The sequence below is a fragment of the Oncorhynchus keta genome, chromosome 8, assembly GCF_023373465.1.
Source record: "Oncorhynchus keta strain PuntledgeMale-10-30-2019 chromosome 8, Oket_V2, whole genome shotgun sequence".
Classification (NCBI taxonomy): domain Eukaryota; kingdom Metazoa; phylum Chordata; class Actinopteri; order Salmoniformes; family Salmonidae; genus Oncorhynchus; species Oncorhynchus keta.
The window spans coordinates 46,912,782-46,927,058 of record NC_068428.1 but is presented as its reverse complement, the minus strand read 5'-3'; the positions used below and the strand labels follow the sequence as shown (position 1 = coordinate 46,927,058).

General features: G+C 45.5%; 1 protein-coding gene across 1 annotated transcript in view; it reads left to right on the top strand.

Moving 5' to 3' along the window:
* Positions 1-14,277, top strand: part of tdh (L-threonine dehydrogenase) — a 38,306-nt gene that overhangs the window by 7,229 nt on the left and 16,800 nt on the right. Inside the window, exons 4-6 of the mRNA XM_052523348.1 lie at positions 3,023-3,065; positions 4,597-4,667; positions 7,637-7,746. Coding sequence (XP_052379308.1) covers positions 3,023-3,065; positions 4,597-4,667; positions 7,637-7,746 — 224 coding nt within the window. The remainder of the gene's footprint in view (positions 1-3,022; positions 3,066-4,596; positions 4,668-7,636; positions 7,747-14,277) is intronic.

Genomic DNA, 14,277 nt, shown 5'->3' with positions numbered 1-14,277 from the left:
GATCAATAGGATAGAACCACTGTAGCGAGGGCCCCGACCATTCACAAGCAGGATCAATAGGATAGAACCACTGTAGCGAGGGCCCCACCATTCACAAGCAGGATCAATAGGATAGAATAGCGAGACCATTCCAGGATCAATAGGATAGAACCACTGTAGCGAGGGCCCCGACCATTCACAAGCAGGATCAATAGGATAGGACCACTGTAGCGAGGGCCCCGACCATTCACAAGCAGGATCAATAGGATAGGACCACTGTAGCGAGGGCCCCGACCATTCACAAGCAGGATCAATAGGATAGAACCACTGTAGCGAGGGCCCCGACCATTCACAAGCAGGATCAATAGGATAGAACCACTGTAGCGAGGGCCCCGACCATTCACAAGCAGGATCAATAGGATAGGACCACTGTAGCGAGGGCCCCGACCATTCACAAGCAGGATCAATAGGATAGAACCACTGTAGCGAGGGCCCCGACCATTCACAAGCAGGATCAATAGGATAGAACCACTGTAGCGAGGGCCCCGACCATTCACAAGCAGGATCAATAGGATAGAACCACTGTAGCGAGGGCCCCGACCATTCACAAGCAGGATCAATAGGATAGAACCACTGTAGCGAGGGCCCCGACCATTCACAAGCAGGATCAATAGGATAGAACCACTGTAGCGAGGGCCCCGACCATTCACAAGCAGGATCAATAGGATAGAACCACTGTAGCGAGGGCCCCGACCATTCACAAGCAGGATCAATAGGATAGGACCACTGTAGCGAGGGCCCCGACCATTCACAAGCAGGATCAATAGGATAGAACCACTAGCGAGGGCCCCGACCATTCACAAGCAGGATCAATAGGATAGAACCACTGTAGCGAGGGCCCCGACCATTCACAAGCAGGATCAATAGGATAGAACCACTGTAGCGAGGGCCCCGACCATTCACAAGCAGGATCAATAGGATAGAACCACCGAGGGCCCCGACCATTCACAAGCAGGATCAATAGGATAGAACCACTGTAGCGAGGGCCCCGACCATTCACAAGCAGGATCAATAGGATAGAACCACTGTAGCGAGGGCCCCGACCATTCACAAGCAGGATCAATAGGATAGAACCACTGTAGCGAGGGCCCCGACCATTCACAAGCAGGATCAATAGGATAGAACCACTGTAGCGAGGGCCCCGACCATTCACAAGCAGGATCAATAGGATAGGACCACTGTAGCGAGGGCCCCGACCATTCACAAGCAGGATCAATAGGATAGGACCACTGTAGCGAGGGCCCCGACCATTCACAAGCAGGATCAATAGGATAGGACCACTGTAGCGAGGGCCCCGACCATTCACAAGCAGGATCAATAGGATAGGACCACTGTAGCGAGGGCCCCGACGCGACTCCTTTTCACACCCTCTGCTACTCTGCTTCTCACATTCTTTGCAAATGTATTATGAATAAAATGAAAAAATATATACCTTATTTACAAGAGTATTCCCGACCCTTTGCTATGAGACTCAACATTGAGCTCAGGTGGTACATTTCAATTGATTGGTCATGATTTGGAAAGGCACACACCTGTCTATTTAAGGTCCCACGGTTGACAGTGTGTGTCAGAGCAAAAACCAAGCCATGAGGTCGAAGGAATTGTCCGTAGAGCTCTGGGACAGGAGGCACAGATCTAGGGAAGGGTACCAAAACATTTCTGCAGCATTGAAGGACCCCAAGAACACAGTGGCCTCCATCATTCTTTAATGGAAGAATTTTGGAACCACCAAGACTCTTCCTAGAGCTGGCCGCACAGACAAACTGACCAATCGGGGTAGAAGGGTCTTAGTCAGGGAGGTGACCATGAACCCAGTTCCTCTGTGGAGATGGGAGAACCTTCCAGAAGGACAACCATCTCTGCAGCACTCCACCAATCAGGCCTTTATCGTGGAGTGGCCAGACGGAAGCCACTCCTCAGTAAAAGACACATGACGGCCCTCTTGGAGTTTTCCAAAAGGCATCTAAAGGACTCTCAGACGATGAGAAACAAGATTCTCTGGTCTGATGAAACCAAGATGTAACTCTTTGGCCTGAATGCCAAGCGTCACGTCTAGAGGAAAACTGGCACCATCCCTACGGTGAAGCCCCTGGTGGTGGCAGCATCATGCTGTGGGGATGTTTTTCAGCAGCAGGGACTGGGAGACTAGTCAGGATCGAGGGAAAGATGAACGGAGCAAAGTACAGAGAGATCCTTGATGAAAACCTTCTCCAGAGAGCTCAGGACCTCCTACTGGGGTGAAGGGTCACCTTCCAACAGGACAACGACCCTAAGCACACAGCCTTGACAACGCAGGAGTGGCTTCAGGACAAGTCTCTGGATGTCCTTATGTGGCCCAGCCAGAGCCTGAACAAATAGCTGTGCAGTAACGCTCCACATCCAACATGACAGAGCTTGAGCGGATCTGCAGAGAAGAATGAGAGAAACCACCCAAATACAGGTGTGCCAAGCTTGTAGCATCACACCCAAGAAGACTCGAGGCTGTAATCGCTGCCAAATGTGTTTTTTTTTTATTATTTCATTTAACAAGTCAGTTAAGAACAAATTCTTATTTTCAATGATGGCCTAGGAACAGTGGGTTAACTGCCTGTTCAGGGGCAGAACAACAGATTTGTACCTTGTCAGCTCGGGGATATGAACTTGCAACCTTTCGGTTACTAGTCCAACTTTCTAACCACTAGGCTACCCTGCAACAAAGTACTAAGTAAAGGGTCTGAATACTGTTATATTTCAGTGTTTTGTTTAATAGATTTGCAAACATTTCTAAAAACCTGTTGTTGCTTTGTCATTATGGCGTGTTGTGTGTAGATTGACGGGGGGACGATTTAATCCATTTTAGAATAAGGCTGTAACGTAACAACAATGTGGAAAAGTCAAAGGGGTCTGAACACTTTTCGAATGCTCTGTTTTAATGGAGGGTTTTTTTCACCTCTTTTTAATATTGCAGTGTATGTTTTCTCTTCTCTTTCTCTCTCACTCTCAGGTGGCCTTGGACAGTTGGGTGTAGGGCTGGCTACAATGTTGAGGTAAGAGCAGCGTGTTCTGTTGTAGGAAGTCAAGCATTTCTTCTCTATAAGTATTGCTGCTTAACATTAAATGGAATACATTAATTTAGGACCATTTTTAGATGCTTATTATTAGGACATAATCAGTGTTGGGGAGTAGTGAACTATATGAACTATACTATATTCAATTAGTAATTGAACTACATTTTGCGGTAGCTTGGTGGTGGTTAAACTAAATTGAAATATTGGTAGAATTGATCACTGCTAAATGAAGCTAGTCGGAAGACTTCCAGTTTGGTGTGGCGCCATTTCCGTTCCAATTTTCTGTTCTACTGTTTTACCATGTAGCGATGTGGCTAACTACTGGAACTACACACTACTGTTTTACCATGTAGCGATGTGGCTAACTACTGGAACTACACACTACTGTTTTACCATGTAGCGGTGTAGCTAACTACTGGAACTACACACTACTGTTTTACCATGTAGCGATGTGGCTAACTACTGGAACTACACACTACTGGTTTACCATGTAGCAGTGTAGCTAACTACTGGAACTACACACTACTGTTTTACCGTGTAGCGAACTACTGGAACTACACACTACTGTTTTACCGTGTAGCTAACTACTGGAACTACACACTACTGTTTTACCATGTAGCGATGTGGCTAACGACTGGAACTACACACTACTGTTTTACCTTGTAGCGATGTAGCTAACTACTGGAACTACACACTACTGTTTTACCTTGTAGCGATGTAGCTAACTACTAGATCTATACACTACTGTTTTGGCTAAAATAAGTAGGCTAGAATATCCTTTCTTTTTCAGCATCAGATCTTTTTTGTGGTTTGAAATGACAAATATGTTCGACATCTTGCCTCCAGAGTGATCCGTTCTACCAATTTGTACTCTGACATTTCAGCTGTTTACACATGATACGTTTTCATTAAGTAGTTTGGGTGGAGTGAACTACTTTTTCAAAAGTAACTTCTGTAAAGAAAACTATATTTTTCTTAAGTGTAGCTTAACTTCTGCCAGTGTGAAGTAATTGGTAGCTTGCTAAGCTATATTTTAAGAGTGCCATCCCCCAACACTATATAATCTAGGTACCACTTAAAACAAACAACAATGAACAAAAAGCTTTATATAGCATACGGAAAGGCTTCAGTGCCCAATGTTTCCTCTAAGCTGCACAGAGGCACTATCAGCCCAAGGAGAAAAGCAGGAGATTGAACTTCATTCAACTGTTCAACTGTTCTTCCCCTGTTTGTTAACACTATCAACGTCTCACTTTTACTGTGGCAAATGTGATCAAACGCCAATACATTTAGCCACTTTCAATGCGACATACCCGAAACAAAATGAACTGGGCAGAATGCATCCGAGTAGGGATTCTATCTGCGCACGACTCAACCTGTATTCTACACTTTTACTTTGAACTGGACCGTGTTTACAGCATGAGTGGTCATGAGTAGAGTAGATTCAGCTTGTTTTGAGATCTTCCTGCTTCATCTTCCTGTGTTTAAATGTACACATCCTGTTTCACAGGAAGCGGTTCGGAAACAACAACGTGATCCTGTCGGACATCAGGAAGCCTCCAAGTCACATCTTTCACAGCGGTGAGTGATACAAAACATGTAGACACAAAATAGCATCTCTGACCTGACCACAGGGCCATTGACCTGACCACAAGAACATTGACCTGACCACAAGGCCATTGGCCCATGTATCAAACATCTCTGACCTGACCACAAGGCCATTGGCCTGACCACAAGGCCATTGGCCCATGTATCAAGCATCTCTGACCTGACCACAAGGCCATTGGCCGTTGTATCAATCATCTCTGACCTGACCACAAGGCCATTGGCCGTTGTATCAAACATCTCTGACCGGACCACAAGGCCATTGGCCGTTGTATCAAACATCTCTGACCGGACCACAAGGCCATTGGCCCTTGTATCAAGCATCTCTGACCGGACCACAAGGCCATTGGCCCATGTATCAAGCATCTCACCATAGATCATAATGAATCAGATTTGGATCCTAGTAATTCAGATTACATGGACTTTAGATCATAATGAATCAGATTACATGGAGAGGAGGACCTGATCCTAGATCATAATGAATCAGATTACATGGAGAGGAGGACCTGATCCTAGATCATAATGAATCAGATTACATGGAGAGGAGGACCTGATCCTAGATCATAATGAATCAGATTACATGGAGAGGAGGACCTGATCCTAGATCATAATGAATCAGATTACATGGAGAGGAGGACCTGATCCTAGATCATAATGAATCAGATTACATGGAGAGGAGGACCTGATCCTAGATCATAATGAATCAGATTACATGGAGAGGGGGACCTGATCCTAGATCATAATGAATCAGATTACATGGAGAGGAGGGAGGGACCTGATCCTAGATCATAATGAATCATATTAGATGGAGAGGAGGGACCTGATCCTAGATCATAATGAATCAGATTACATGGAGAGGAGGACCTGATCCTAGATCATAATGAATCAGATTACATGGAGAGGAGGACCTGATCCTAGATCATAATGAATCAGATTACATGGAGAGGAGGACCTGATCCTAGATCATAATGAATCAGATTACATGGAGAGGGGACCTGATCCTAGATCATAATGAATCAGATTACATGGAGAGGAGGACCTGATCCTAGATCTTAATGAATCAGATTACATGGAGAGGAGGACCTGATCCTAGATCTTAATGAATCAGATTACATGGAGAGGAGGACCTGATCCTAGATCATAATGAATCAGATTACATGGAGAGGAGGACCTGATCCTAGATCATAATGAATCAGATTACATGGAGAGGAGGACCTGATCCTAGATCATAATGAATCAGATTACATGGAGAGGAGGACCTGATCCTAGATCTTAATGAATCAGATTACATGGAGAGGAGGACCTGATCCTAGATCATAATGAATCAGATTACATGGAGAGGGAGGACCTGATCCTAGATCATAATGAATCAGATTACATGGACTGGGGAGGACCTGATCCTAGATCATAATGAATCAGATTACATGGAGAGGGGGACCTGATCCTAGATCATAATGAATCAGATTACATGGAGAGGAGGACCTGATCCTAGATCATAATGAATCAGATTACATGGAGAGGAGGACCTGATCCTAGATCATAATGAATCAGATTACATGGACTGGGGAGGACCTGATCCTAGATCATAATGAATCAGATTACATGGACTGGGGAGGACCTGATCCTAGATCATAATGAATCAGATTACATGGACTGGGGAGGACCTGATCCTAGATCATAATGAATCAGATTACATGGACTGGGGAGGACCTGATCCTAGATCATAATGAATCAGATTACTTGGAGAGGGGAGGACCTGATCCTAGATCTTAATGAATCAGATTACATGGAAAGGAGGGGAGGACCTGATCCTAGATCTTAATGAATCAGTTTACATGGACTGGGGAGGAGGACCTGATCCTAGATCATAATGAATCAGATTACATGGAGAGGAGGACCTGATCCTAGATCATAATGAATCAGATTACATGGACTGGGGAGGACCTGATCCTAGATCATAATGAATCAGATTACTAATGACACTAGGGTTGAATATTTTCCCGGTATTTTTTTATGTTCCATCCCGAGAATGAAACGCTTGTCTCCCTGGTAACCCGGTTTTTCCCGTCAAATCCGTAAGTGTCGTTCAAAAGCATTAGAAAGCATATAAATATGTCTGGATTTGATCGGTCTCCTTTGAAACATACCCAGGAGTTCTATTGGCTCCTGCATCCCACTTCGAATAGTCGATTGTTTTTAAGAAATGCGGGAAAAGAGTCATGGGACTCTCAAAGATCTAAGGAGGTTTTTCTAGGAGAGAGGCCAGCGGAGCACAGGTGCTTAGGTATTGTGGAAGAGACGGGAGGATATCGGTTCTAAAGGTTTTATACATGACCCATCGTTAACTAGCTAAATATATAATATAAGGCTAATACTGCATTGAATGTATTACCTGAAAGAGTTAGGCTAGGACATCTATATATAGTATGTATCTTATCTCTAGAACAGGATTATCTGTTTTGGATGCAATTTGAATTAGAGTTGATGGAGAGAGACTGCTCGTGTATGCATTGATTTTAAAGCATCTATATTCAAGCGATAGGCTGTTTGAAAACTCTGCAGCTGCAGAGCTGGCTATGCTGCATCAAATGGTAGTCCTACCCTGTTACCATGATGAGGTGCTACATGCTACATGCAATGGAAACTACGCTTTGCCCTGAGGTGGGCCGTCTGCCTCCCCCACCCTGAAGTGCCCCGTCTGTCCCCTCCCCCGCCCTGAGGTGGGCCGTCTGTCCCCGTCCCCCAAGGTGGGCCGTCTGTCCCCTCCCCCGCCCTGAGGTGGGCTGTCTGTCGTCGTCCCCCAAGGTGGGCCGTCTGCCTCCCCCCACCCTGAAGTGCCCCGTCTGTCCCCTCCCCCCGCCCTGAGGTGGGCCGTCTGTCGTCCCCCAAGGTGGGCCGTCTGTCCCCTCCCCCGCCCTGAGGTGGGCTGTCTGTCGTCCCCCAAGGTGGGCCGTCTGCTGCTCCCCCAAGGTCGTCTCCGTCCCCCAAGGTGGGCCGTCTGTTGACCCCCAAGGTGTCGTCGTCCCCCAAGGTGGGCCGTCTGTTGACCCCCAAGGTGGGCCGTCTGTCGTCCCCCTGAGGTGAATCCAGATTTAGACATCGCTTTCCATTTCACACTACGCTGTTCATTTAAATAATTTATTATAATTCACCGGTTTCTCGTAGTTATTTATCAATGGGAGGGGAAAGCCGAGTGGTTTTGGGCGGTAAACCTAACCGGGTTGCTGCCATTCAACCCTACTTGACAAATACGGCTCCAGGTCCTTTCCAGGATGTTCCCTCCATCCTATGCTCTTTAGAGTATTACTCCATGGGTCTGTTCTGAATATGAGGTGAGACTTCAGGCTTTATGCAGTAGACTGGTGTTTCCTATCTACCGATCTGAGCCACCTGGTTTACTGCTGTCCTACTGAAGTAGACTGGTGTTTCCTATCTACCGATCTGAGCCACCTGGTTTACTGCTGTCCTACTGAAGTAGACTGGTGTTATCTAACTACCGATCTGAGCCACCTGGTTTACTGCTGTCCTACTGAAGTAGACTGGTGTTTCTATCTACCTGATCTGAGCCACCTGGTTTACTGCTGTCCTACTGAATTAGACTGGTGTTTCCTATCTACCGATCTGAGCCACCTGGTTTACTGCTGTCCTACTGAAGTAGACTGGTGTTTCCTATCTACCGATCTGAGCCACCTGGTTTACTGCTGTCCTACTGAATTAGACTGGTGTTATCTAACTACCGATCTGAGCCACCTGGTTTACTGCTGTCCTACTGAATTAGACTGGTGTTATCTAACTACCGATCTGAGCCACCTGGTTTACTGCTGTCCTACTGAATTAGACTGGTGTTACCTAACTACCGATCTGAGCCACCTGGTTTACTGCTGTCCTACTGAATTAGACTGGTGTTATCTAACTACCGATCTGAGCCACCTGGTTTACTGCTGTCCTACTGAAGTAGACTGGTGTTATCTAACTACCGATCTGAGCCACCTGGTTTACTGCTGTCCTACTGAAGTAGACTGGTGTTATCTAACTACCGATCTGAGCCACCTGGTTTACTGCTGTCCTACTGAAGTAGACTGGTGTTATCTAACTACCGATCTGAGCCACCTGGTTTACTGCTGTCCTACTGAAGTAGACTGGTGTTATCTAACTACCGATCTGAGCCACCTGGTTTACTGCTGTCCTACTGAAGTAGACTGGTGTTTCCTAACTACCGATCTGAGCCACCTGGTTTACTGCTGTCCTACTGAATTAGACTGGTGTTTCCTATCTACCGATCTGAGCCACCTGGTTTACTGCTGTCCTACTGAAGTAGACTGGTGTTTCCTATCTACCGATCTGAGCCACCTGGTTTACTGCTGTCCTACTGAATTAGACTGGTGTTTCCTATCTACCGATCTGAGCCACCTGGTTTACTGCTGTCCTACTGAAGTAGACTGGTGTTATCTATCTACCGATCTGAGCCACCTGGTTTACTGCTGTCCTACTGAAGTAGACTGGTGTTTCCTATCTACCGATCTGAGCCACCTGGTTTACTGCTGTCCTACTGAAGTAGACTGGTGTTTCCTATCTACCGATCTGAGCCACCTGGTTTACTGCTGTCCTACTGAATTAGACTGGTGTTTCCTATCTACTACTGATCTGAGCCACCTGGTTTACTGCTGTCCTACTGAATTAGACTGGTGTTATCTAACTACTGATCTGAGCCACCTGGTTTACTGCTGTCCTACTGAATTAGACTGGTGTTTCTAACTACTGATCTGAGCCACCTGGTTTACTGCTGTCCTACTGAATTAGACTGGTGTTTCTAACTACCGATCTGAGCCACCTGGTTTACTGCTGTCCTACTGAAGTAGACTGGTGTTTCCTAACTACCGATCTGAGCCACCTGGTTTACTGCTGTCCTACTGAAGTAGACTGGTGTTTCTAACTACCGATCTGAGCCACCTGGTTTACTGCTGTCCTACTGAATTAGACTGGTGTTATCTATCTACCGATCTGAGCCACCTGGTTTACTGCTGTCCTACTGAAGTAGACTGGTGTTTCCTATCTACCGATCTGAGCCACCTGGTTTACTGCTGTCCTACTGAAGTAGACTGGTGTTATCTAACTACCGATCTGAGCCACCTGGTTTACTGCTGTCCTACTGAAGTAGACTGGTGTTATCTAACTACCGATCTGAGCCACCTGGTTTACTGCTGTCCTACTGAAGTAGACTGGTGTTATCTAACTACCGATCTGAGCCACCTGGTTTACTGCTGTCCTACTGAAGTAGACTGGTGTTATCTAACTACCGATCTGAGCCACCTGGTTTACTGCTGTCCTACTGAATTAGACTGGTGTTATCTAACTACCGATCTGAGCCACCTGGTTTACTGCTGTCCTACTGAAGTAGACTGGTGTTATCTATCTACCGATCTGAGCCACCTGGTTTACTGCTGTCCTACTGAAGTAGACTGGTGTTTCCTATCTACCGATCTGAGCCACCTGGTTTACTGCTGTCCTACTGAAGTAGACTGGTGTTATCTATCTACCGATCTGAGCCACCTGGTTTACTGCTGTCCTACTGAAGTAGACTGGTGTTATCTATCTACCGATCTGAGCCACCTGGTTTACTGCTGTCCTACTGAAGTAGACTGGTGTTTCCTATCTACCGATCTGAGCCACCTGGTTTACTGCTGTCCTACTGAAGTAGACTGGTGTTTCTATCTACCGATCTGAGCCACCTGGTTTACTGCTGTCCTACTGAATTAGACTGGTGTTATCTAACTACCGATCTGAGCCACCTGGTTTACTGCTGTCCTACTGAATTAGACTGGTGTTTCCTAACTACCGATCTGAGCTACCTGGTTTACTGCTGTCCTACTGAATTAGACTGGTGTTATCTAACTACCGATCTGGCTGTTTTGCATCCTACGGGTTGAAGTAGACTGGTGTTGACATTCTAGACTACCGATCTGAGCCACCTGGTTTACTGCTGTCCTACTGAATTAGACTGGTGTTAGAACCTGATACCATTTCTGGCTGTATTTGCATCCACCGGGTTCATTCATTCATTCATTCAGTTGACATATAAACTCTGAAATATTCTGATCAACTTATAAAGACCACAAGCAGGCTACATGACCTCGGTACAAAGGAAGAGAATGATTCAGTTTTGGCTGAAGTACATCCATTTCATTCATTCAGGATAATATAAACCTGAAATATTCAAAATTATAAAGACCTCTGCAGTGTCCTAGGTAACCTGTTGTATTCAGCATTTCACAGGTCTACTACACCTGTTGTATTCAGCATTTCACTGTGAGGTCTACTACACCTGTTGTACTCAGTATTTCACTGTAAGGTCTACTACACCTGTTGTATTCAGCATTTCACTGTAAGGTCTACTACACCTGTTGTATTCAGCATTTCACTGTAAGGTCTACTACACCTGTTGTATTCAGCATTTCACTGTGAGGTCTACTACACCTGTTGTATTCAGCATTTCACTGTGAGGTCTACTACACCTGTTGTATTCAGCATTTCACTGTGAGGTCTACTACACCTGTTGTACTCAGTATTTCACTGTGAGGTCTACTACACCTGTTGTATTCAGCGCATATGACAAATACAACTTGATTTGTTATATTGATCCCTGTGAAAAGCTTCTTGTACAGGGCACCAGGAAGTGGATGTGTTCTGAAAGGTTAATTGATAACTAAGGTCACAGACCTCATGATCAATACCTGATGAATGGTGATTGGCTGGCCAGTACTGCAGTGACGGATGCCAACCAAGTCTAACTGACCTATTTACATATAAACTGTTAACCAAGAATAATATCTAGAGCCCTGTTAACCAAGAATAATATCTAGAGCCCTGTTAACCAAGAATAATATCTAGAGCCCTGTTAACCAAGAATAATATCTAGAGCCCTGTTAACCGAGAATACTGTCTAGAGCCCTGTTAACCGAGAATAATATCTAGAGCCCTGTTAACCAAGAATAATATCTAGAGCCCTGTTAACCAAGAATAATATCTAGAGCCCTGTTAACCAAGAATAATATCTAGAGCCCTGTTAACCAAGAATAATATCTAGAGCCCTGTTAACCAAGAATAATATCTAGAGCCCTGTTAACCGAGAATACTGTCTAGAGCCCTGTTAACCGAGAATACTGTCTAGAGCCCTGTTAACCGAGAATAATATCTAGAGCCCTGTTAACCGAGAATACTGTCTAGAGCCCTGTTAACCGAGAATAATATCTAGAGCCCTGTTAACCAAGAATAATATCTAGAGCCCTGTTAACCAAGAATAATATCTAGAGCCCTGCTAACCGAGAATACTGTCTAGAGCCCTGTTAACCGAGAATAATATCTAGAGCCCTGTTAACCGAGAATACTGTCTAGAGCCCTGTTAACCGAGAATAATATCTAGAGCCCTGTTAACCGAGAATACTGTCTAGAGCCCTGTTAACCGAGAATACTGTCTAGAGCCCTGTTAACCGAGAATACTGTCTAGAGCCCTGTTAACCGAGAATACTGTCTAGAGCCCTGTTAACCGAGAATACTGTCTAGAGCCCTGTTAAGCGAGAATACGGTCTCGAGCCCTGTTAAGCGAGAATACGGTCTCGAGCCCTGTTAACCGAGAATACGGTCTCGAGCCCTGTTAACCGAGAATACGGTCTCGAGCCCTGTTAACCGAGAATACTGTCTCGAGCCCTGTTAACCGAGAATACTGTCTCGAGCCCTGTTAACCGAGAATACTGTCTCGAGCCCTGTTAACCGAGAATACTGTCTAGAGCCCTGTTAACCGAGAATACTGTCTAGAGCCCTGTTAACCGAGAATACTGTCTAGAGCCCTGTTAACCGAGAATACTGTCTAGAGCCCTGTTAACCGAGAATACTGTCTAGAGCCCTGTTAACCGAGAATACTGTCTCGAGCCCTGTTAACCGAGAATACTGTCTAGAGCCCTGTTAACCGAGAATACTGTCTAGAGCCCTGTTAACCGAGAATACTGTCTAGAGCCCTGTTAACCGAGAATACTGTCTAGAGCCCTGTTAACCGAGAATACTGTCTAGAGCCCTGTTAACCGAGAATACTGTCTAGAGCCCTGTTAACCGAGAATACTGTCTAGAGCCCTGTTAACCGAGAATACTGTCTAGAGCCCTGTTAACCGAGAATACTGTCTAGAGCCCTGTTAACCGAGAATACTGTCTAGAGCCCTGTTAACCGAGAATACGGTCTAGAGCCCTGTTAACCGAGAATACTGTCTCGAGCCCTGTTAACCGAGAATACTGTCTAGAGCCCTGTTAACCGAGAATACTGTCTAGAGCCCTGTTAACCGAGAATACTGTCTAGAGCCCTGTTAACCGAGAATACTGTCTGGAGCCCTGTTAACCGAGCTGTCTAGAGCCCTGTTAACCGAGAATACTGTCTAGAGCCCTGTTAACCGAGAATACTGTCTAGAGCCCTGTTAACCGAGAATACTGTCTAGAGCCCTGTTAACCGAGAATACTGTCTAGAGCCCTGTTAACCGAGAATACTGTCTAGAGCCCTGTTAACCGAGAATACTGTCTCGAGCCCTGTTAACTGAGAATACTGTCTGTTCTTTAAGGCCTTTTAATTCAGCTCGCCCTGTCGGGTTCAGCCCTTTAGAGAATTTTAGAGCCCTGGAGGACTTGCCCTGTTAACCGAGAATACTGTCTAGAGCCCTGTTAACCGAGAATACTGTCTAGAGCCCTGTTAACCTGAGAATAATATCTAGCCCTGTTTTATTAGCCCTGTTAATGAATACTGTCTAGAGCCCTGTTTATAAAAATATATAATAAATATATATCATTTAGAGCCCTGAGAGAATACTGTCCCAGCCCTGTTAATGAATCTGTCTAGAGCCCTGTTAACACGAGAATAATCAGCCCTGTTTTTGTCTAGAGCCCTTTAGAGAAATGTAGCCCTGTTCATAACATAGAGCCCTGAAGTGTAATTCCATCACGAGAAACTGTCTAGAGCCCTGTTTGGAATACAGCCCTAGATAATACTGTAGCCCTGTTAACCGAGATAGAGCTAAATGGAAGAGCCCTGGCCGAGAATACTGTCTAGAGCCCTGTTAACCGAGGGTTCCCAAACTCTTTCACTCAGAATACTGTCTAGAGCCCTGTTCGAGAATACTGTTTTTAACCGAGAATACTGTCTAGAGCCCTGTTAACCGAGAATACTGTCTAGAGCCCTGTTCCAAGAATTTGAGCCCTGTTAACCGAGAATAATATCTAGAGCCCTGTTAACCGAGAATAATTTAGAGCCCTGGAGAATAATATCTAGAGCCCTGTTCCGAGAATATTTAGAGCCCTGTTAACCGGAATACTGTCTAGAGCCCTGTTCCGAGAATATTTAGAGCCCTGGGATACTGTCTAGAGCCCTGTTAACCGAGAATACTTTAGAGCCCTGGAGAATACTGTCTAGAGCCCTGTTAACCGAGAATACTGTCTAGAGCCCTGGAGATACTGTCTAGAGCCCTGTTCGAGAATACGGTCCAATCGAGAATTTCGAGCCCTGGGATTCCGAGCCCTGTTAACCGAGAATGCTCGAGCCCTGTCTATTTCT